Source organism: Uloborus diversus, chromosome 4 (genome assembly GCF_026930045.1).
Source record: "Uloborus diversus isolate 005 chromosome 4, Udiv.v.3.1, whole genome shotgun sequence".
Taxonomy (NCBI): Eukaryota; Metazoa; Arthropoda; class Arachnida; order Araneae; family Uloboridae; genus Uloborus; species Uloborus diversus.
The window spans coordinates 52,767,994-52,793,240 of record NC_072734.1 but is presented as its reverse complement, the minus strand read 5'-3'; the positions used below and the strand labels follow the sequence as shown (position 1 = coordinate 52,793,240).

General features: G+C 32.5%; 1 protein-coding gene across 1 annotated transcript in view; it reads right to left on the bottom strand.

The window, feature by feature from the left end:
* LOC129220411 (uncharacterized) overlaps positions 1-25,247 on the bottom strand; it is a 45,951-nt gene that overhangs the window by 9,482 nt on the left and 11,222 nt on the right. The window contains exons 2-7 of the mRNA XM_054854831.1: positions 22,417-22,572; positions 15,166-15,249; positions 14,412-14,581; positions 12,491-12,533; positions 12,177-12,266; positions 9,450-9,560 (exon numbers count right to left, since the gene is read on the bottom strand). Coding sequence (XP_054710806.1) covers positions 9,450-9,560; positions 12,177-12,266; positions 12,491-12,533; positions 14,412-14,581; positions 15,166-15,249; positions 22,417-22,572 — 654 coding nt within the window. The remainder of the gene's footprint in view (positions 1-9,449; positions 9,561-12,176; positions 12,267-12,490; positions 12,534-14,411; positions 14,582-15,165; positions 15,250-22,416; positions 22,573-25,247) is intronic.

Here is a 25,247-nt window from a genome sequence, read left to right as displayed (position 1 = left end):
TGATTCTGTTTTTAAACACAGTAAATTGGTATCCGGTACCCTCCATCAGGTATATTATTCCAAGATAAAGTCAACCGGTTTTTAATGGTATTTTATTTGACTCATTCTGCAAAAAAAATATTCTATTTTTCATGTATGCTTTTCCATGCCATGCCAGAATATGTACGAGGAGATGTGGAAGGAAATATTGAACAGTATCAGCATCAAAAATTGGTGTTATATTTAAATCCACTAATTTCCTTGCTGGTACTTTTCGATTATTTTTATTCATCTGAAGGTGCAAATTTCAAGATAGATGCTTGAAAGGTAAGTTATCAAGCAAAAATTTCACTTAAAATATATTTAAGTAATAAATACAAATTAAAAAAATAATAGTTTTTGAATGGTTAACTATTTTTATAATATATATTATTTTAAACATAGGATAGAAAAACGAGAGTGAAATTTCAGTAAAATATGTAAAAATGAGAAACGAAAAAATAGCGCAACGAAAAATCAAGAACCGAAAGTTCTGTAAAGATACAGAAAATTTAAAAACGGAAAAATAGATGAACGAAAAATTTAAAAACGGAAAAATAGATCAACGGAAAGAAGAGAAATGGAATTTTCGTTAAATCACGGAAAATTTATAAATGGAAGAACAGAACTAGACGGAGAAATGAGAAATGGAACTTCTGTTAATTCACGGAAAATAATTTAACGGAAACGTAATATTTACGGCAACTTTGCTGCCGGTACTTTATCCGTTATTTTCAGGAAATTTTTTTAACAGTGCAGTAGAATGTCAGAATTGTTAATATGGTCATAAATTGTTGGCTTTTAACGGCCAACGGTAAGCCTTTAAGAGCCATTATTTTGAAATTCAGACAAAAAACGGAAATTTTGGCAGTGACCATTTTTGATTTTCCTAATTTTTTTATATCTCAAAGTAGGCCATAAGAAGTAAACATTCTGAAATTTTTAGCTTTCTAAAAAAATTTTTTCGCTCGTTAAAAATTCCCAAAGTTTGACGTTTTGCAGCGCTTTTTAGAAAAATTCTAAAAGTCGCATTTCAGTGCGCTTTAGCTCTTTACAGAAACACCACCCCACGGTTATGTTTACATTTATTGGTTGTACTGTATTTAGTGATGACGACTTCATAGTTATTTTGGTTGGGGGTTGTTGCTTTCTTCAGATAAGGGGTCGCAAAGTATGGATTTTATCCGTTTTCGCGCAAGTTGAACCTGCGTTATTTCCCCCAAAAAGCCACCCCCCCGAAAAAAATGTAACATATACTGAAAGTGTATACTATGAAGAGAGTAAATGACACAAAATTTGTTTGAGGTTTAATTTTTTTTAGGAGAAAAATGCCCTGATATTTTTCAAATTACCAAAAATTGTGCTTTTTTGATCACAATTAACTAAAAACAGCATCACTAGGAAAAAAAAAACCTTTTACATATTATGGTACCTGGCTATGTGTAAAACATCATGAAAAAGAAAGTAGCATGGGATCTCTTCTTGTTTTCCAGAAAATAATTTTTTTTGTAGCTCATTTTATGCGTTTTCTCGTACGTAAAACGTGTGTCCAGTATGCAGATTAGATCTTCTAAAACTTTAAGGATGTAGTAAGAATGTATATATGTGTGTATAGAGAAAGAAAAAGACTAGTAATACTTTATTTTTCTGATTTTTACAAATTGATGTTATTTTAATTGCAGGTAATTCAGAAAACGATAAATCGATATCATATATATATATATATATATATATATATATATATATATATATATATATACATATATATATATATATATATATATATATATATATACATATATATATATACATATATATATAGATTCATCGTATCAATCCCAAAATAATTCTTTCTTATTTATGTCCGTAGCAATGGAAGAAATATCATGAACAATATCTGTTTCACTTTCCTCTAAATGCCTTTTTTCTATGTCATCTTCAAATACCTCTAAAAGGCTGTCGGTTCTTGATAAATCAGTATTATCCGCTTTTTTTTTCCTTTGTACATCGGTTAAAAGCAGCTTCAATTTGACTTTTTGTCAGATATTCGTTCGGTTGGAATATTTTTATGTCTTCAATCATCTCTATTCTCATTGCATGTTCTGCAACAAAAGAGAAAACAAAGAAGAAAACATTTTGGAAATCTCATGTGAGGGGTGGGCTCTCTCAACTCGTAAAAGTACACAATTTTCATTGAAACAAATAGAATTTCTTTATGAAAAGTTCCTTTATGGTAAAAAACCGGCAGAAAACAGACGTCCGACCAAGTAGAACATGCAATGAGAACAGAGATGATTGAAGACATAAAAATGTCCCAACCGAACGAATATCTGACAAAAAGTCAAATTCAAACTGTTTTTAGCTGATATCCCAAGCAAGAAAAAGCGAATAATACTGATTTATCAAGAACTGACAGCCTTTTAGAGGTATTTGAAGATGACATAGAAAATAGACATTTAGAGGAAAATGAAGCAGATATTGTTCATGATATATATATATATATATATATATATATATATATATATATATATATATATATATATATATATATACATATATATATATATGATATGGATTTGTGGGTTTATCGTTTTCTGAATTACCTGCAATTAAAATACCATCAATTTGTAAAAATCAGAAAAATAAAGTATTTCTAGTCTTTTTCTTTCTCTATACACACATATATACATTCTTACTACATCCTTAAAGTTTTAGAAGATCTAATCTGTATACTGGACACATGTTTTACGTACGAGAAAACGCATAAAATGAGCTACAAAAAAAATATTTTCTGGAAAACAAGAAGAGATCCCATGCTGCTTTCTTTTTCATGATGTTTTACACATAGCCAGGTACCATAATATATAAAAGGTTTTTTTTCCTAGTGATGCTGTTTTGAGTTAATTGCGATCAAAAAAGCACAATTTTTGATAATTTGAAAAATATCAGGGTATTTTTCTCCTAAAAAAAATTAAACCTCAAACAAATTCTGTGCCATTTACTCTCTTCATAGTATAAACTTTCAGTATATGTTACATTTTTTTCGGGGGGTGGCTTTTTGGGGGAAATAACGCAGGTTCAACTTGCGCGAAAACGGATAAAATCCATACTTTGCGACCCCTTATCTGAAGAAAGCAACAACCCCCAACCAAAATAACTATGAAGTCATCATCACTAGATACAGTAAAACCAATAAATATAAACATAACCGTGGGGTGGTGTTTCTGTAAAGAGCTAAAGCGCACTGAAACGCGACTTTTAGAATTTTTCTAAAAAGCGCTGCAAAACGTCAAACTTGGGGAATTTTAACGAGCGAAAAAAATTTTTTGGAAGGCTAAAAATTTCAGAATGTTCACTTCTCATGACCTACTTTGACATACAAAAAATTATAAAAATCAAAAATGGTCACTGCCACACCTTGTCTGAACTTCAAAATAATGGCTCTAAAGCCTTTAATCCAACGGTAAATTGTTGGTTTTAATAAATTCGTGGAAAACATATAACTCAGTTTTTTTTATTATTATTTTGATTTCATTAAAGTAAGAGTTTAAGAGGAAAACAAAAATAACAATACCTGTTCACAAAAAATTTAAAAACCTCAGACACTAAACATTTATTTTTCATTATTTCAATGAGGGGGAAAATAAAGATTTGTGCTTGTAAATAAAATTGAGAACCTTTTGAACATTTTTAAAAGCATTTTTATCAATAAAACAGTAGGTTTTCCAGTTTGAGTCGGTAATAGAGGGGGAAATTTTAAGATGGAAGGCTTGAGTAAACCTACAATAGAAAAGAAAATGTTTGTAATCTCCAATTTCTACTAACTAATCTATAGATGTTAGAATTAAAATTTACACTATCCAAATATCACCAAACTTCATTCAAATGTGGAAGCAATTTTCACCCGTCATACCTTGACGGACGATTTTCTAGTGTAATAATGTACTCTAAGTTCTACGAAATATTACTCTTAGTACTAAGAAATATTACTCTTAGTTCTACGAAAAAATAATAATGATCTTGATCTCTTTTAACGGGAAAGAAACGGTAACCAATATACAGCTTCTAAGCAACAAGAATGGAGTATTTATAGTACTATTTACAACTGCATCAATAGCAATCTGTTTAAGGAAGGAATTTACGATTTTGTTTACAAGGTCATTCCACGAAAATGTCAACCTTTAGGCGAAAATTTCAAACCCAATCAATAATAATGTGTTACACATCATTTAAGAGATAACATTCGTAATTTTCGAATCTGGTAAAACATTTTTCAAGATGGATGCCCTGCATAGAATAATTACTGCTTAAAGATCTTCAAGAACAACATGTAAATTTTAACTATTAATAGCCTTCAAAAAACGAGATCTAATTTTTTAAGCGTACATTTGATGTAATTTTTTTTTTCAATTATTGCTTATATTTCGAGATTTCAGTTTCTTCAATTTTTTTCTTTGAGTTTTTATTTTTTTCTCGTTGAGCCTAATTTGAGTTCTCTGTTAAACAGCCGATTACGTTCGTCACGAAACGTCGTATTTTCTCCTCCACACTTTTTATAGGACTATTTAAAAAAAATTTTTGCTTTATTGTTTTCCCAAGAGCTATCTAGATTGCATTTAAAATGTTATATTTTCGTTAAATTATTCAAACTATTGGTTATCAACGTGACGAACGTAACAAATTGATTGTGACAAACGTTATCGCTTGAAACAAACATTGCATCTTTCAAACGTTTAGTTCAGTACAAAATGAATGAAATGTGTATTTTGAAATAATTTAATATTTTAATGTCACTGCATAATATTTTGCAATTTTTGCAACAATTAATTCGATTTTTCAACATATATTTGTGAAGTTTTCTTGGGTTGTATTGAATGGAAAAAACGGCAGCTCAAAAAAAAAGGAAAGGCTGAGCAAGAATGACAGGTAAAAAAAAAAGAAAATGACAGGAAAAAAGCAGCAGAGCGTATGCGAATGTTACAGTAAACACACACACACACACAGCGATTAAAAAAAAAATTCAAGTAGACTGAGAAATCAAAAATCAGAAGTCAGGAAATGAGAATCAATATCAGAGAAGCTAGTAAGCTAGCGCTAGTGGAGAAGCTAGTAAGTATAGAGTTGTAAACCATACAACTAAGCCTTTCTCAACATGCTAAGATTACGGAAAGATTCAAAAAGCATGCGTCCCAAGTCCAAGTAGTCCCAAGAAAAAATAGGTTTTTACATGTTATATCGCTAAATAATGATAATAATATTGGAAAAACTATGGTAGAAATGAAAATCAAAAAGTTCCTGAAAAAAGCCTTCTTGAAAAAAAAATCCTTACAATTGATTTTGTTTTCGCAAAGGAGATTACATTTCTTGATAGTTTTCTGGAAAAAGTTCCGCTTGTGAGTGATTTAAAAATAAACGTTAGTTGTAAGGACTCACGATAGAAGTAAAACTTTTATCTTCTTTTCTTTTTTACATTCTAAACTGCCATTTCACCCGTAAGTTTTCCCTCATGCTAAGCTCTTGTTCTTTCTGCGCGTGACTTAGGCATATTCCCAACGTGATTGCATATTTTAAAGAAGAAAATACATTATAAGCAGTGAGAAAACTAAAAATTACTCGAAATCCGCTTTTTAATTGTTGCCAAAAGTAATAAAAAAAATAATATTAATAATAAAGTTAATTTTGGTAATTAAAGTGAACAAACTAAATTCAAGGCTGAACCTTAGCAATGTGGATTACGCTCTTAAACTGATAACTTGACTTAAATCAAAGAAATCCTAGAAAACCTGCATTACTTGAAACGTTTAAAGTTACCAAAATCCACAAATATATGCTTACTTAAGCCATGAAATTAAATTGTTAATTTTATTTAAAAAACCGATTTTACAAATACTATCATTTTTCATCATTTCTGGCAACAATTAAAAAACAACTACGTCACTTCCGTTCAAAGGTCTCGCATAAAAAGTTCACTTCAAGAAAGAGGAGAAAAAAAAAATTGCACAAAACCAATAAGAAAAGCATTTATTTAATCCATGTTAAAAATTTGTTGAAAGAAGTGTTAATTTTAAGGCAATCAGTGCTTACTTATTAATTAATATTTAGACACGTAACGATCTAAAAAGCTAAACGAGTCTTCAACGTGACGAACGTAACTTCAGAATTGCCTTCCTGACGGTTACGTTCGTCACACGTCATATTTTGAAGAAATATTCATTTCTATGACAATATAAGAAAAACGAGTATTACTCTGCATGAAAAATAAAGATAAGGAAGGAAAATAACGCACTGCATTGTTTTTACAATAAGATCTACCTAAGCTTTAGAGAAATTGAGAGCTGAATTTCATGTTGCAAATTCAAAGTTGCAAAAACGTTACATTCGTCACACTATAGTAATTTAATTTTAAGAACCAATTTATGTGATTTATACTGTGTTTCATTGAATGAATATTACATAGAAGTTTTATTCTTTTACAAAATTCTGCAAAACCACGAGTAAATGATTACTAGACGTTTAAAACTCATGTTGTGCAACGAAACAGAGTCTCTGAATGTTACGTTCGTCACTATGGAATCTCCCTACAAATCCGTCACTCTAATCTTTAGTATTTGGTGAATTCCAGCGGTAACGGAAAGACAGGTTTACAAAAAAATCGATGCATTTCTGTCTGTGAGCATATAAAAATACATATTTTTTCTGAAATTGATGCATAGACTTTTATACACATCATAGTAAGTTGTTAAAAAAGCCAAAGCTAAGAATTTTTTTGATAGTAATTTTTTTTTTAAATCAAATTTAAAAAGCGGTAACGGAAGGACATTTTTGAGACATGATTTTCAGGCTATCATGTCCTCCCCAAAAGTTCAGCTAAACTATAAAAGGGAAAATTCTATAAAAATTAGAGCACATACGGGAGTGTTCAATCATTACAATTTGGCCTCTTGTTTTAAAAAAAAATTATTAAAACATATGAATTATGTATTTCTTAAGGGTAACGGAAAGACGGTAACGGAAGGACAAGAAGTCCAAAACAATTAAACTTGGTAAATTTCAACTTACAAACATTTATTCAGCTAATAAAGCAAACTGAAAACAATGATATCTAATGCCGGAGCCAACTGATACATTTTGAATTCTTTAAATACTCAATAATTTTATCATAATCCATAGAACATTCATCTTCTTTCTCAGTAAACACGAATATCATTCCCAAATTATTACGCATTCTCAAACAAGATACAGTCGGACCTCCGTATATCGAAGTAGTAAGTTGCTGAAAAAAAATTCGATATACAGAAATTTCGATTTATAGAAACAATCTGTTTTTATCACAAAAATCTCCTAAAACATTACAATTAAAGCTAATTTTCGTGTATGAAACCCAATTTCTAATTTATACGAGCATCGGATTAAACGAAAGTTGAGAATTAAAAAATTAACAGAAATTACACTTTTGCGCCTTCATACATCTTCATTCTTCGGCAATTTAATTTGATCCACAACATTAGAGTACTTTCGTTTTGACAATGTAATCGGGGGAAAATTAAAAAACCAATCTACTTAACCTGAATGATTTTTACTGAAGCTAAAAATATTAAAAATGATAATCAACAGACAAAAGGGTTAACTTGACACTGATTTTACAGTGTTATTGGTTACAGCTAAGATTTGAAATGAACTTGACGGAATTTTAGAACTCCACAACGGAACAACGACCTATCTTCACACCCCTCAACCCCAGATTCCTTGAGTTTCATAGCAACCTTTCGTGAACATAATTTTCTCCCCTAACCTTCGTTTTTCATGAGACAAACGGTCTAAAGTGGGAAAAAAACTACGAATATCTCGAGAAAAATTTCGATACATAGAGATTTTTTCGATATATAGAAACAAATTTTCTGTGTAATGAACATGGAAATGCGCTGGGATTTCGATATATAGAAAATTTCGATATGTGGAAGTTCGATATATGGAGGTCCGACTGTATTTCTATCCCTTCATCTTCTATATGAAGTACCTGTGCAACATTGCTCTTTGTTAAGTTCTTTCCCTTCCATCTAACTAGCAAAACTTGTCCAAACGTTAATGAATCCTTTGGAATATTTTTATGATTTGGTGTTTTTGATTCAGCTGCATCTTCATTTTCAACATTATTTATTAACTTTCAAAGTCAGTATGTTAACTTAAGAGTGAAATCATCTATAATTTGTTGAAATACTTACTATATTCAATAACATAACTTTTTACAGGATTCAAATAGTGCATACTTTGTGTGTCAAGATGAGAATAGATATTTTTGGATCTTTTTTTCTCCATCTTTTCGAAATTTGATCTATGAATTTACTGATGTATGAATTTACTTAGTACGTTTAACGGTTAAATCAGTGCTCTCAACAGTACTTTCCTGTGACTTTTGGCAACAAATCTGAAAGCAGTTTCAATACCGTATTGTTCCAATATAAATTTCAAGTTTTTAAGTAAATGTTTCTGTTTGTATTGGCTTGTCATATCACAAACATGTCATATCAAAATGATTTTCACATGCTTAGAAGCTTTTAAGTGTAGTTTTCATGATTTTCATCTCATACAATAGAAGGAATAAAATCAAGAAACAGTTTTTTAGCAAATTAAATAAAAGTTAGATTTTTAAATCAAAGCACGCATAATTTTGTTACAAATATTACTCATATATGTTTTAAATATGACTACTAACTTTAAATAATAGTTTGTTTTGGATTAGCATTCTAAAATTTTACCCTGTACCAGCTTATAGTTAAATTTCCTTCCGTTACCATTAAAACCCACATAAATTAAATCTATATTAAAATTCTAACTCTGCCTCCTTAACAAGGGACACAATTCTGTTTTGCATAAAAAACATTAGTTTCTATACACAATAGGTTCTGGGTGAACTAACTGAGATGTAGTATTTTGGTAACGGAAGGACATCAAATTGTCACCTTAGTACCTATGTCATGGTTGAAAAAAAATTTTAATTACCATCCAAAAAGTTTAACTAGACATTCAAAAGATAAAAGTTAACCTAATTATTATATGCTGCTAACAAGTTTATTGAAGTTACAGTATGTAACAAAAAAGAGATTTTTTGCTCTGTAAAAACACAAAGAGAAAACTTGATTTTGTTCTTGATTTTCCTTTAGTCATCAAACTATTTGGGAAAAACAGGTTAAGATTCAAGAAACTCATTTGTTTCTGAAGGGAATGGTACATGGCATGTGACAGAATATATTTTTTTAAAATTCAAGTGTCATGTCTCCTTTTTCCTGGAATTCACCATTTACGAAACCAGAGTGTGTGTGTGTGTGTGTGTGTGTGATCAATTTTTTCTTTTTTAATTGCAAAACTTTTACTGTACGTTTGTTATGAAGAACTTTAGATTTGTCATTATCGCAAAGAAAGGGTTAAGTTACCTGTCCATGCCTTTACAAACGAATGTTTAGCAGAAGCAAAGACCATGCCTATCGCAGTGAAATCTTTGCTGTTACCACTGCGACCAGTGAAAAGAAGTTCCTCGTAAATTCCTGCAAAAAATGATGGTGACCCGTTAAAATACATATTTAACAATCCAACAATATTCGATGTTGTTTTACAATTGTATAAGAAAAGAACTACAAAATAAAGTAAGAAATGGTAATTGCCTCGGTCTTTAATAAGAACTTTATACATTTTTTTGTGACTAAAATACTATTTTCAGCACTTATTTTCGCTAGGCTTATTTTTTCTCGATTTTTGCAAGTCCGTCGTAACCGCGAAAATTTAAGCTTCGCGATTTTTTTTTCTTTCGCCTTTCGGTTTTCTTTGTGTAAAATTCACGAAGTTTTAAGCTCGCAAAATCACCGATATCTTCGTTTTCGCGAAGATTAAGACTCACGAAAATAAGTGCTTTTATAGTAATCAAATTAAATTTTTAAAGATCACAAAAAAAGCTCTTTTTTCTGAGCATTATTTACGTTCAATTTCTATCTAACTTAAATTTTAGAACTTTTTTCTTTAATTTTAAGCAATACTTATATACTATGAGATCGGCCGGATAATGCATGAAATCGGGTATTTTGCATAATGTCGGCTTTCATATTAGGCATTCGTATTACATATTTTGTAATTTCTAAATATAGGAATAACATTTTACTATTTTATAGTACGTTTTTATGATACTATTTTACAGTAATTTTTACTGTACTGTTTTACAGTTCAATCCAAATTTGATTTCTTCAATTAAACATTGGATACAAAGTAAACCGTACACAATCGAAAGATACTTTATTATAATTATTATTATTATTAGAAATCACCTGTCATGGTATGACGGGAGCAAACTGCTTCTTTATTAGAAAGATTTTCCGTAACATTTGACGTGTTTTTTTCATATAATAGCTTGAGCTGAAAACGAATCGCTAAGTTTTCCATATTCAAACAGTTGCTCCTTGGATCTAGTTCTGCCTTGCTGAAGCAAAGTACTTCTCTGTACAGTAATCAAAGTAAATTTTAAAAGATCACAAAAGAACCTCTTTTTTCTGATAATTCGAGCTTTATTTAAGTTCAATTTTTACCTAAATTAAATTTTAGAACTTTTTTTCTTTAATTTTAAGCAATACTTATATACTGTAAGGTCGGCCGGCTAATGCAAGAAATCGGGTATTTTGTATAGTGTCGGCTTTCATATTAGGCATTCGTATTATATATTTTGTAATTTCTAAACATAGGAATAACATTTTACTATTTTACAGTACGTTTTTATGGTACTGTTTTACAGTTCAATCCAAATTTGATTTCTTCAGTTAAACATTGGACACAAAGTAAACCGTATACATTCGAAAAAGATAGTTTATTATAATTATTATCATTACTAGAAAATCACCAGTCATGGTATGACGGGTGCAAACTGCTTCTTTATAAGAAAGATTTCCCGTAGCATTTGACGTCTTTTTTTCACATAATGGCTTAAGCTGAAAACGGACCGCCAAGTTTTCCTTGCTTAAGTTTCCTTATTCAAACAGTTGCTCCTTCTATCTAGTTCTGCCTTGTCGAAAAAAAGTACTTCTCTGATTCTCAAATGTCGCCAAAAAATATTATCTAAATAAAATTACTGAACTTTTGTGATGCAATGATGAAATCATGGCGTCTCGAAAGCAATCGCACGAGTTTCATTGTTGGTGACGTCAGAGCGTTACTCGATCAGTGATTTCGGCTATTATATATATGAGGATTTTTACTAATATTGCAGGAAAAAACTATACTTTGAAATCAGTTATTGTCGTTGAATATTTGGAAACACTATCACTTTAGAGAGATTTATAATTCTAAAATATACATTTCTTCACTTAGCATCTACAGTTTTCTCTGGATGTTCAACATCTTTTCATCTGAGAGTAAAATATTTTTAATTTTGTATTTAAATAAAAATATTCCAGAGTTTTCGGTTATCATTAGTTAAAAATACAACAGTACACCTTAGTAGTCTTAGATCTACCTGGATTAGTAACGTTCCAATTGCCTCTGATAGCTCTTGACTATGAATGTGTATGTGTACATTGTCTGCGTTCAAGGAAGGATCCTTAAATTCAAAACTATTTTGAAATGCAATTAATTTTATCTTTTGGATGGTGATAAAGAATAACATACGATTAAAATAAGAAATAACAGCGTTTAATTGCACAAAATTGCAGATTACTGCAGACACTTGTTTAGGTGCTACAAAGAACGCCTTTTTCAAGGCAAAAGAAATGAGCTTGTGGATGAAGAGACATCCTAGCGTAATCTGGAATTTTGAGCAATTAAACGTTGGTATTTCCTATTTTACTTTTTGAGTACAAAGGTACTCTACTCTTAGTCTGTTCTACTTTTAATAACACGCTCGCTAATTTCAACTTTTTCAACTTATAATTACACAACTCCTACAATACGTTTGCATACGTAAATCTATAATTAAGAAAAACAAATAAATAGTAACAAAGCGTGCAGGAATGAACAAAAACATAACTAAATTTTCTAAATTTAAATTTCATAACGAACAAGTTTATGAAAATATTCTTATATTCTTTTTAATTTTGAAACATTTCAAGTGAATTTCGTTTTTAAATGCATTTTAACATAGATTTATAATAATAAATTGTATAAACAAATAATAATGCTTGAACCTTGTATGGAAATTTCATGATGGTTTTTCGATGTAAACTTCATTTTGCTTCCATCTTCTGACACCCAGTCACCAAGTATTTTCGAGTTATCTGTATGAAAAGAATGAAAAACAAAATAATAAAACTCAAAGTCAAATGCAGTCACTTGTGCTTTCTGATACCAAAATGGCGCGATGCTTCGGCTTGTTTTTTTTTTAGACTATTGTGGGGAACTCTTTTTAGTAAAAATTCGAAAAATTATTCTTATTAAAATCTATTAATAGATATACACATCAATGAACATGCTTTTGCCTAGGAGTAAAAATTGGACTAACCTCTTTCGGGAACAAAGGAGTCCGAAGATTCCTCTCTTGACTCCTGTAAAAAAAAAAAAATTAATTCTAATTATAATTTTAAAGCTTTAAAGCTGCCACTGGGGCCGTGGTAGCCCGATCGGTAGAGTGTCGGACTCGCGGCCGGAGGTCATGAGTTCGAACCTCGATGGTGGAAGATCCACCGTCGTCATTAAAGGGGACTGGGCGACGTTAAATATGCTCGTGGTCTCAATGTCTCCAAGTGAAACGATACCTCTGGGGGTGCTAGCACCAGGTAGCTATCAGCTCCTGGTCTAGTTCTAAATTCTCATTAACTGTTCGATCCGGTGATGGTGCTGCCATCTATCGGTATAAAGAAATAATGGAGGCAAGGCACTCTGTATGCAGTCCTCGACATAAATACAGTTGTAGTCAGTTGTGATTCGAAATCGAAATCGAAAAAGCTGCCACTAAAATTATATTTTTCCAAAGGTCATTCTCAAGTTCACAAAGTAGTTTATTTAATTTAAGAAACATGCAGTAACCAGTTTTGCTAAATTAAGAAGAAAAGGGGATTTTATTGCTAAAAAAATAGGTCACTGGGGACAATGATAAACTGTCTTTTGGTTTTAAGTTCAAAGGAGATTGAGTTTCAGCAATCAAGTAATCATTTCATCAAATATTGATAATTAGGGGAAACTACTGTATTTTTGACACATTTTAATTTTGAACTGTTCAACTGCTCTGATAGCGCAATGTGTCACGGGAAAGTTAGTGATATCTCTGCGAGTCACAATGGTCGTTAAGTGACAGAATTATGTCGTCTTACACAAATAATGCCGTGACACATTTGTGGAACGATTCATGTGACTTCACTGCGACGTCTCTGTAACAATAAATTTTGATCGGCAGTTTTGTGACACTACTAAGGTGTCACTGAAACGTTACTTTGTGATGTCACCGCGGACTGACATTCGTGAATTGCTCCGACCTGTTGATGACTTTACAGTGATGTTTCGTAACTAGGACTCCTATGTGACCAAGCGAATTTCAAATAAGAGTCCAATTTTAGTCACTATACTATTAAATCGGTTGCGTCGCATTGTGGTTGCTGCTTAATTTAAATAGTCAAGCTCAGAGCCTGATTACAGCAGGGGCATGTGGGGCACAGGCCCCTCCTCTTAAATTTCTGGGAGGCCCAAAATGCCCTTAATTTATCATGCTGATAAAAAATAAATAATGATTTCACTCAGAATCTAGAGTATAATGATGTCATTGGTATTTTTGCAAATGCCAAGACAAGGAAAAAATCTCTTATTCGTTAATAAAAATTCCCCTTAAAAATTTGATTTCTTTGCAAATCTCAAAACCACTCCAAGTTTAGTCAGCATTTACTATTAAAAGTTATATCATAGATAACTTTGATATTTACCGTAAATTGGCAAAGTTTAACCACATCTTATATAATCGTCGTATACCATGTCTCCTCTACTTTTTAAACGTGATATGAGGTTACCACCAAATTTAGCATGGCTGTGTTGTGTATCGAAATATTTTATAGCTTCAGAAAAAGCGGGAATAAGACGCGGGGGAGGGGGGCAAAATGAATTTCATGCCCAGTGTCTTCAAAAATCTTAGTCGGACCCTAGAGGGGCCCTGAAATAGAAATGTGCCCCATGTCCAATATCAGAATGATCGGGTTCTGGTCAAGCTAATGATTCAGTGAATTAGTACTCTGATAACAGTTTGGAAATGACTTTTATTCTTTTGTTACACTTTTAATGCTACTCTATTCTTCTCATATTTTTCATGTACCTTTCATTGGAAATTTTTTAAAAAAATGTTTAGTTTTCCCTTCATATCTGTATTCTGCAACGCCTCATATTTCTCCACCTTTTTCTCAAAGTTAAAAATGTGATAACCCTTTTGTCTTATCACTTACCGAATCGATGAGTTCAGCAGTACTGGACTCGGAACTTGAGTAGTTTTCTTTCCAAAAAGTGTTTTGATTTACGATGGTAGACATCCATCTATTTTTGGGGTCATCAATGTATTTTCTTAAAGCGTAAGATGCAAAAATATACTCTCTTTCATCACAAACACTGCATTGTCCTGTGAAAAAAGGAGGGAGAGAAAGATTTTTTTCTTAGAGTTGTTTTGAATGCGCTATCATTTGATACTCTTGCGCAAGTTTGTAAACAGAAAAATCTTGGCAGCCGATAACCAAAGCTAGTATGAAACGAAATACAAGCAAATTGCCTTTACAGCTAAAAAATAAGCTAAAAAATAAAACTCATTTATTTTAAGAAAAAAAATTTGCTTAAATGTTAGATTTTAATACATCTTTGCAAATGAAAATTAACTAACTCAATGGAACTAAATTTGTTCCATTTTAAACTCAAGGGAAAAAGAGAAAATTCAAGATAGTTCAACAAAGTTTTTAATGCTGTCAATAAAATTTAGAATTTACTAAACAAATCTGTTTTTCCCCCATAAAATCAATATTCATGGCTAAAAATCATCAATTAAATATTTTTTTGTCAAAAATAATCTGCCCTCTATTTGTAATTTATTTTGAATTGAGTATTAATCTGACAGTTTTAATCATTTTCGATTAGAAAACTTGGCACATATATTTGTTACTTATATTTGAGTAACATTTCAGATAGGAACAAATACTAATCTTTAGAGCTTACCAACCCAAACTGTTACAGTTGCGCCATTGTCGAAAAGCACCGAAAACGAAATAACTGCACCGTCTTTAACAGGAACAGACCAACCTTTAATAAAATTTAAGTTGGATTAATTTATAAAGTAGAATACATCAAAAAGACAGTAACTGTACTACAACAGAAAATTGTATACAAAAATTATGTAGAAGCAAAGATTATGTTTTAAAAACGCAGAGTTTAAATCTCTGATAAAAAATTGAGTTATCATCCTCCTCACCATCAAGGATTATGGTAGAAGCCTGTTCCGGTATCTAGGTTCAAACGTCACTTTCTAGGTCTGCTAGTCAGGGGGCCACGGGGGAAGAAACTGCATTTTGTGATAAAATTTTGAAACTTGGCATGTTTGTAGACATTGTATATACAAATATTTTAAGAAAGGGAGCATTCCAAAATCCCCCCCCCCCCCCAAAGTCCCCTGGCTGCCATTTTTGATCCAAAATCAAAAATGTTATTAAAAAAAAAGTATTATAATTTTTTTTTAATTATTGCTTGTATCACTCCATAGATGTTGATTATACTTTCTACCGTTTAAAGCTCCATTAAACGTCTAATTTCCGAAATAACTTCACAAAAAGTGGTTATTTAAAAAAAATCGATATTTTTAATTTGTAAATTCTCTGACGTGAATTTTCCCCCCTCATTACATAATTACTGGTTTCTAAATTTAATTAGGGTTGTATCAAAGTAGTGTTCCAGTTATCCGAACTCTAATTGCCCGAACTGTCCAATTATCCGGACATGATGCATCTCCTTTTTTATGACTGAGCAGGCAGAATCGCAGCTATTTCCAAAGGGTATAAGAGAATAAGGATTTGAAGGAAAATGAGGGAAATTAATGTCAAGACAACATAATTTTAATAGAAAGAAATTCAAAGTTTGAATTAAAAATGTCTTCTTATTTCTATCATTACTATTGTTGCTGTTGTTAGTTCTCCGTTACCCGATTGATCACTAGTAAGATTTACTCATTTTATAGGAGAAAAAAACATACCTAAAGTGTATTACAAAATGTCTCTAACTACTTCTTACAAAAAGATTCACATCGATGCAAAGAAGACACTTTTCACAGAGAAGTTTTCATAACTTAAAAATCCGAGAAAGAAAGCACCATCCCAATGTTCAAATTTTGAAGCACCGTATTAAAGATGTTAATGTTTATTAGATCACAGCTTTCAACCAACTTCAATATCTTTTCTGAACTTTTGAAGGAGTTGATTCTGTGTTTTTTTTTCCCCATTTGATTGCTATATTAAACGATGTACATATATTTTTTAGTAAGTATGCTCGATGGTTATCAATTTGTTGTAAAAAAGACAATAAACGTGTTTTCTGTAATTAGATTGGACCATGCTTACACGCAAAAGCAAAACAATGCGTTGGTAAAAGGAGACGGGAGTATAATTGGTCTATCACAGATCCAACTGCGTTAAGAAGATGGACGTTGGTTGGTCTTGAAGTTATCGATTTTTTACACAATTTGAAAAAGTTACCTCGGCTCATTTAAAAAAACGCGGTATATACGCAATGAAGAAATGTTAAGTTTCCAAAGCCTGTTTTCAAGAAAGAAAGCGAAGAGTCAGGCCTTGAAGAGCAATAACTGAACATGGAAATACATTTTTTGAAACATCGAAAGAATTGTTCTCATTAGAGAGGAATATAGCAGTAGACGAAGAATATGTGGAGCAACTCATGAAGATTGGGCAAGATGGGAAAAAAAGTTATAACAAATTCATAGAGAAAGGAATTGTGATTCAAAAGTCACTTCATATTCACGGGTAGAAAAAAAAACTTTTTAGCCTTTCATTTTTACAGAAAAACCAGTAAGTCTATTTAATGAAAAGATTAAAATTCGACGGAGATTCATTTTCATAGCTTTTCATTATTTGCGATATCGTACATTTAAACCTGGATGAATTTCTCCTCTATGAAAATCAACCTCACCCTCCATCGATTTCAATAAATGGAGCTCTTTGAACGGGAAATAAGTCTAGTTATTAACATTCCTGCTCAATGAATTAAGCAATAGTATTCCCTACTCGGGAGAAGACGAAAACGTTTTGTGAAAGGATGCTGAAGATGAAAATTATGAATGCTAATTTTAGAATAAGTGCAGAGATACATTGTGATGCTATTGTCTATGATGGTTCTTTCATCGTTCACATAAAATGACCTAGGACCGAAAATTTTTTGTTTTAGTATCTGAAGTCTATTCAGGATACAGATGCAAGACATATAAGAGGAATAGGAGAAATATATCATTTTGGAGAAAATGGTTTGCTTCCTGAGAACTGGATCAGTTTCTTCCGGAATGCAGATAAGAAGACAGAATTGTTTTTCATGATTGCACTGCCTATACCATCTTGATTTGCTCTTAAAGATTCGACGGGGATTTTCATTGAATACGACACCTCTAGCTCCATCAAATCACGAGGAAGCTGATTGTAGGATCTTCGGACATGTTTTGGATGCTGCAGAAAGAGGATATAGAAGCATATGCGTAAGAACTGTTGGCGCCCGCTGTCATTTTAGGCATTTCAAGCTTCCATGAATTGTACAAAAAAGGGAGAAAGAAGATGGGGCTTACATTTGTAGCTGGAAAACACTTTCGATTAATACTAGTCCAAGATTTTGCTCACAAATTCGGTCAGCAAAAAGCAGTTGCTTAAAGAGGGTTCGACTCATTCTCAAGATGTGACACGACCTCTTTGTTGCAAGTCGGGGAAAATTGACGATGTGGAAAAGATGGAAAGATTATCCTGATTGGTGCATTTTTATACCTATCCTGACTTCAAAAAAAAAAAAAAATGATTAAAAATTTCAAATATCTTGTCGGATCTTTGCTACTCGTCTTCATGTAACTTCCATCTGTAAATGAAATTAGAAAACGTTTTTCCACTAGCAAACAAAGATCAATGATTAACTTATCACCCACAGCTGAAGCCCTTTGGCAACTTATTTAATGCTTATCGAGGTAGATATCAATGGGACAGTATGCCTAAAAATTTAGTCTGAACTTAAATTCATGATTTTGGGGTTTACAGTATTGATGAGAAGCACGTTCTTGTTTGTTTGAGTTTGCTCGCAATTTCAAGTGCTTAAAGTGAATTTATGTCATGCAAGTGTAAAAAACAACTGCTCTCAAATAACTTGTGGGTGCTTCAAGATAGAACTTATCTGCATATCAATCTGTAAATATAGAAATGGAAAACGCTATATATCTGTGTAAATTACTTGTAAATTCAAAAGTTTTAAAATTATCTTTTGTATAATCATAGTACATATCACTTACTCAGATTTGTTGTAGTTTTAGTCGTATTTTTTGCAATAGTGAGTTATATTTCAAGAAATAACACTTTTGTTAATAATAACAATATTTTTATCTTAATTAACATAGCACTAAACTTCTTATTGCAGTAATTAATAATTTATTCCTCTTACATCCATTAAAACATAGAACAAACGCTTCAAATCGTCTGAGAAATACTTAAAATTTGTTTTAAAACGCTTAATAATAAATTTTGGTGTTTATGAACAAAATATCGATGCCCCTCCCCCCTCTCATTTCGCTAGTGCAAATATAACTTATAAAACTGCAGAATGTGAGTCAAACTTCCAAAAAAAACTTCCGAAAAAAGTGTTTGAAGTTTTCTTTTTTGCTTTGCCGAAAATGAAAATTGATTTCGTTTTAACTAATAAATTCATTCTTAAGTAACAATTGAAATGTTTGTTTCGAATTTTGAAAAAATTACTGACTTTGTTTATGATTTTTTATTTCTAGTTTTATTCTTAATTTTGTAATCAGTTTTTATCGGTAAATTTTAAAACATATGTTCGGATTTTCTAATGTTTCGGATTTCTGGGGTTCGGATTATTGGGTTCTACTATAAATGAATTGATTTTCTTTAACATAGTGCTTTAAAATACATTAAAAAAACATTTTTCAAACAACTCCTGCAGAAATGTTCAAGACTTTAGTTAGTTAAAGTTTTGTTGAAAAAAATCAAAGTTTTTGAAATTATTATGAAAATTAGGAGGTTAAGAGATATTTTGATGGTTTTTTACGCTTTAGTAATCATAATAGAACTCACAAAAGAAGATACAGTGGGTGTTTTTTAAAAAATAAAAAATAAAAGTAGTTTTGGATTTTTGACCAAAATTGGCCGCCAGGGGGGTTTTGGGGAGGATTTTGAAATGCCTCCCCTTCTAAAAATGTTTATAAGGACATTGTCTACATTCATCCCAAGTTTCATGATTTTATCACAAAATTACATTTTCCGGCTCTATTTTCTACCATTGCCCCTCTACTATGCCGCAGTCTCTCTTGCTAGTCTTTTGGAAAGTAGAAGGCGTCTATGCAAAGTCTGTATCGTTTCATACGTTGGAATATGGTCTTTTCAACCAATGCGATATTCATTTATTTAGTGCTTTCACGGGGGATAAAAACTTTTAATTCTTATCTAATGTCTTCATTTTTTATTTTGTTCATAAGTGTGCAGCCTTTTTACTTCCTTTTACAAAAAAGGAAGTATTGTATTCGCGAAAAAGATTTCACTCAAAATTTAGTCCTAATTTCCATTTTGCTCACCCCCGAATTAAAGTTGAGTTCGTTTTTCAACCCGATCAAACGCGGATAAGTGCTTAAGAATGTATAGGCACCCGAAATATCCATTTTGACATTCCCCAAGTTAATTACAACGACTTTTCTCGTGACGTCCGTATGCACGTAAGTATATATGTGCGTATGTGCGGATGTATGTCGCATAACTCAAGAGCGGTATGTCCTAGAAAGTTGAAATTTGGTACGTAGACTCCTAGTGGGTTCTAGTTGTGCACCTCCCTTTTTGGTTGCATTTGAATGTTCCAAAGGGGGTCTTTTAGACCTCTTTGGGGGGAATTCAATGTTCATTTCAATGCAAACTCAAGTGGTGTTATAATTTATGCAAACACTTGGCAATATATCGCCAAGCTTTTGGTCTCCAAGTTGGCGACAAATTTGGCGATTTTTTTTTTCTAAATTTTAAATATGGTTTTCATTTGGCCATTGTTGGTGATATTTAAAGAGTTAACTATTGAATCACATTAAAATTGCCAATAATGGGGAAATAACTTTAAATTGGTGTAAAATAAAGTCATGTGATGCATTTAGATCTCGGGTTGCCACATGTCTGCTGCATGTATTCTGCTTTTATCTTGACTACTCAGAGCCCATGCCTCTGAGTTATACAGTAGAAAGGGAACTGATGTAATCCTTCATAACTTTAGTTATATGTTTTTTTTTTAACTTTTTATTCCCATTAAAAAAATTTATGATTATGATATATTTTTTATAAATTATTTTAAGACTTCATTCGGATGTGCGCCCGCCGCAGTTGGGGTCATTAGGAGTAGAGGGAGTACCCTCTTTTACCTGGTCTCAGATCAGTGTCCTTTTGAGAGTGTCGCAACTGTGTGGGATTTGTGTGGCTTTTCTTTTTGAGCATCATTATCATAGGTGATGTCACATCTTAGGTGATGTCACATCCTACATAGGTGAAATGTGACATCACCTAAGTCACACTAGGGGGCAAACCTAACCTGGCTGCATCATAATGCTGTGATTTGGATCTGCGTTGCTGCATCGATGCAGCGTTTGACTGAATTTTTATTTGATCAATTGCGGACAATGATATATTGGATTAGTTCAGATAGGTATCAGTGTTTGTTGAAAATTTTTACGTTCGTATAATGTCATCAATAAAAATAATGAAGAGGTTTGGGGATAAACCACAGCCCTGTCTAACTCCTTGGTTAGTATCGAATTCCTCCGTATCATTCAACATTTTTGTATTTTGTTACAGGGATTGTCATGTTTGGATCAAATGTCTAGGGATTCCTCTATTTTGCATTATGCCAATGTGTTGAGTGTTGGATGCCAATATTTTAAATGAAGTATAGTCAGCCTCAAGGGTGTCGGCAATTGATGAGCTACAAAAGTCAATTATTTCATAAAAATGTCGCTAGTAAAATTGTAAGCAAGCAACGATGCTTCATGAAGAAAGCTATTTCTGAGAATACGTTAGTTTAGCAAAACCCATCCTGGTGTCTTCTGTTTTCAATTATTTTGGAAGTAATTTCGTTCAAAGAAGAATTTTGACTATTATGAGGTGGACTATATTATCTTATTGAAGGACATATACAAAAACCAAAATTGTACTACATACATTCCATTACACACCATCGACGGATCCTGAATTCTCATCCACTGTTGTATGTGATACTATCGTATCGTAATAATAGATACAGAAACTAAAAATGCTTGCGTTGAAACTTGGAAGAGAAGAAGATTACAGCTTACTGAGTCCATATCAAAAAAAAAAAACCTCATACTTACTAATGTTTAGGTGTCAAATCATCGTGATTAATTGGCTAGTTTCTGACTTTTTTATAAACCTGGTTATAAAATTTGCAGCTTTGTTCTTTTGTGTTCAAGAACAATTTTATTAGTGCCTGTGAAATTCTTGAACTAGAGAAGATGCTTCAGGCCCAGCAGCAGATTTTTTTTCAGCAATATTCGACGCAGATTAAAAAGACCCAAAAATGGTCTGCAAGATAAACCAGCATTATATCAATCGTAACCCCTCAACAAACAGCGAAAAATGCTTAAAAATCAGATGCTAAACTAAAACTCTACAAGTACGTGCTACCTGTGGACAATATCGGCCGTGATCGCCTGAACTCGCAACTGGAGGGTCCGGGTTCGATCCAGCCGATCGAAGATCCTCCATGTTTACTAATAGTTAAATATACTCGTAATCACAAAGTTCTCGTAGTTCCCATTCCAAATCAACACCTTCGGGGTGTTTAGTTAGGGGTTGCTGGGCTCCTGGTCTGGATCAAAAACAAGAACTCTCTTTAAGGCTCCATCCAACAGGTTGAACCACGTGTAGAGGAAGGTAAGGGGGACTCAGGAGACTATATCCCATGAAATGCGGGACAATTCTTCGTCTACTAAAAGTTACGATTTTTTCCCTTAAAGAATTTAGCTACAAACTAAAAATAGTCTGCAAACTTTTTCTCAGGAATCTGGGGCGTAACTCGTAGCATCATGCTGTTTCTGCTACCAGGACTACAAGTAGATTTAGAATTGCTACCTACAGAAACTAGTTTAATATCTGGGTTATTTTTTACGTTGCATTATATTGGGCAAGCGAAAATCTTATCGAACAAATTGCTTACCTGTCACATTCGAAAAGCCTTTTCCAGCCCCAACGGAGGTCGACACCATTGTTTTATATCGACCTGTTATGTAATTAGAAGAAACATCATGCTTAATCGTCATTGTTGACCCTAGCTCGTTTTGCCATGTTCCTGAAAGATCATTGCAGTCTGATGCTGAAAAAATAAATAAAATAATAGAAGTTAAAACAAAATAATAAGAAAAACAAAATAATTATTTAAAAAAAAAAAGACTGCGAAAAAACAAAAACAAAAAAACTATTAAAGAAATATAAGCCCAGTAGTTTAGAATGTTATCAAGTACTACTGAATAACCACACCGTTGAAATAATTTTATAATCCCGATATATATACGAGGCATGTTTTTAAAGTAAGTACCATTTTGAAATAAAAAAAGAACAGGTACAGATAGAGCAAAGAAATTTGTTGCACAAAAATCTACCACCCTTACGCTATTTTTCGACATTGCTCCAATGATTTTCCAAGCGTTTGTCAAAGTGTGGTACAGGTTTTTGTACACCTATTCGTAGGAATTTGCCGCCTGTCTAGTCAAATATGGGGTAACATGTTCTCTGAGATCATCATTGATGTTGTGCCATCGGCCGCCAAGGAGAGACTTTAGATGCCGAAACAAATGAAAGTTGCTGTGAATAAGGGCGGGCAGTTCCGGTGGATGTTCAAAAACTTCCCAGCCAAAGCCCTGTAATAGTCCTCATGGTTGTCTTCACAGGCGGCAATTTTCTACGAATAGGGTATGCAAAAACCTGTACCACACTTTGACAAACGCTTGGAAAATCCAGGATCAATATCGAAAAATAGCGTAAGTGTGGTAGATTTTTGTCCAATAAATTTCTTTGCTCTATCTGTAATTGTTCTTTTTTTATTTCAAAACGGTACTTACTTTAAAAACGTGCCTCGTATATACATAAGAAAAATCATAAATTCAAAAGCAGAATAAAAGGATCAACAGTCGGGGTCCATTCAAATTTTGCGGGGTTCCTTCATTGGTCAAAAAGGAATGGGCCCGACTGTTGATCCTTCTGTTCTGCTTTTGAATTTATGATGTCTTATTTGTGTATAGATTATAAGATTATTTCAATTTTGTAGTTATTCAGTAGTACTTGATAACATTCTAAACTCGGTCAAGGAAGATTGGGCGTCGTCAGTTGAGCGCCGTGAATATTAGACGCCGGGAGCATAGGGCGCTGGGAAATTTGGGCGCTGTCGATTGGACGCACAGTTTTTGGGCACCGAAATGTTGAACAGCACCCAAAACCTGGGCGCCCAATGTTTCCGGCTCCCAATATCCTCGGCGTCCAATCTTCCCATTTCGTTCTAAACTACTGGGCTTATATTTTTTTTCTTATTAGTTTTTTTCGGTTTTTAGGCAGTCGGGATATTTGTTTTTATTGAATAATTATTTTTTATTTTAAATTTTTTAGTTAATTTTCACTTCCTTAGTTATTGTAATTATAAGATGGTAAAGTTCGTAATCTTGTCATTTTATTGGGAGAGTTTATATCGTGAGGATTATTAAGTAACTTCCTGTGGTCTAAACTATTGATTATTATTTCCTCTAGGGAACTAACTCGGCTTAAAGCTACACATGCATGACCTTTAGCAAAAATTCGAGAACTTAAGTCAACCGCAGCTATATAAACAGCCTGTACAACTCATGATGACGCGAGCTCGGAAACGTTGTCAATCTAATCTTTCTCGCAAAATTAAAAAAAGCCTGTGAAGAAAGTACACGTCACGAAACTCAGTCCCCTGAATCACGACAAAAACAAATACAACATGTTAGAGATGAAAATAAAATTAGTAGCCATAGCAAACGAAAAATTCAGACAGCGAAAACGCTACTTGCATTTGTCGCACGCTGCGTCGCACGCAGGTAGCATGCGATACGATCCCGAACTGACAATATGGCGACTGGTTGTTGATATGGTGAATTTTGATCACTATCATGTGCTGAGTGGCACTCCCAAGGTAAAGACAAATAGATCGACGTAAGAATCACCAAAATTGGTCAAGGCGTTTAGCCTCTACAACGCCACATACGAATAAACATACATACATGCATACATACATAGACTCATAAACACATTACCCTCCTTAGCGTCGTGCACGCGCAGTAGGGTAAAAAGGGAGTCAAAGTGATTTCAAAAGAAACTTCTATACTGCTACACAAACCAGGCGTGGGATAGAAAAAAGTTTCAAATGGTTTAGCAAGCTCTCTGACGGGGATGTTAAGTGTGTTTTGTTTTAATCTGCAGCTTTAAGTGAATGCATGTTTTTAATGTTAAAATTGGTGTTCTAAATAAATTTGTAATTTACAAAATGCCTATTTTAATTAATATTTTGCTTTCCAACTGCACTTACTCAGGTGAATATCCATCCAAAAAAAAAAAAAAAAAAAACTTTTCCTATTTGGCTTATAAATAACACTTTTTCACATTTCTGATTTTCATATAAATAAGTGCATTTTTCAAGCTTTTACACATATTTACATACTGTATTATCAGCAACTGAAGCATATAGTAGTAAATCATTTTAAAAACTTTTTTTTTTAATTAAAGATTATGATCAGTAGTTTGCATTTTGCACAGCTCTTGACAAGTGCGCCCGTTAAAATAATTTGAAAAAATTTACCTAATGAAAAACGGGCAAACGGAAACGGCAATCAATCGGAAACGGATCACGGAAAACGGGCATTTTGTCCCGCACGAAACGCTTCATATTTTCATCAAAAAACATTAATTTGGAAGGGTAATGAACAAAACTTCGATGCTTAAGAAGTCACAAATGTTTGAGTGATTGCTTGAGCAAAA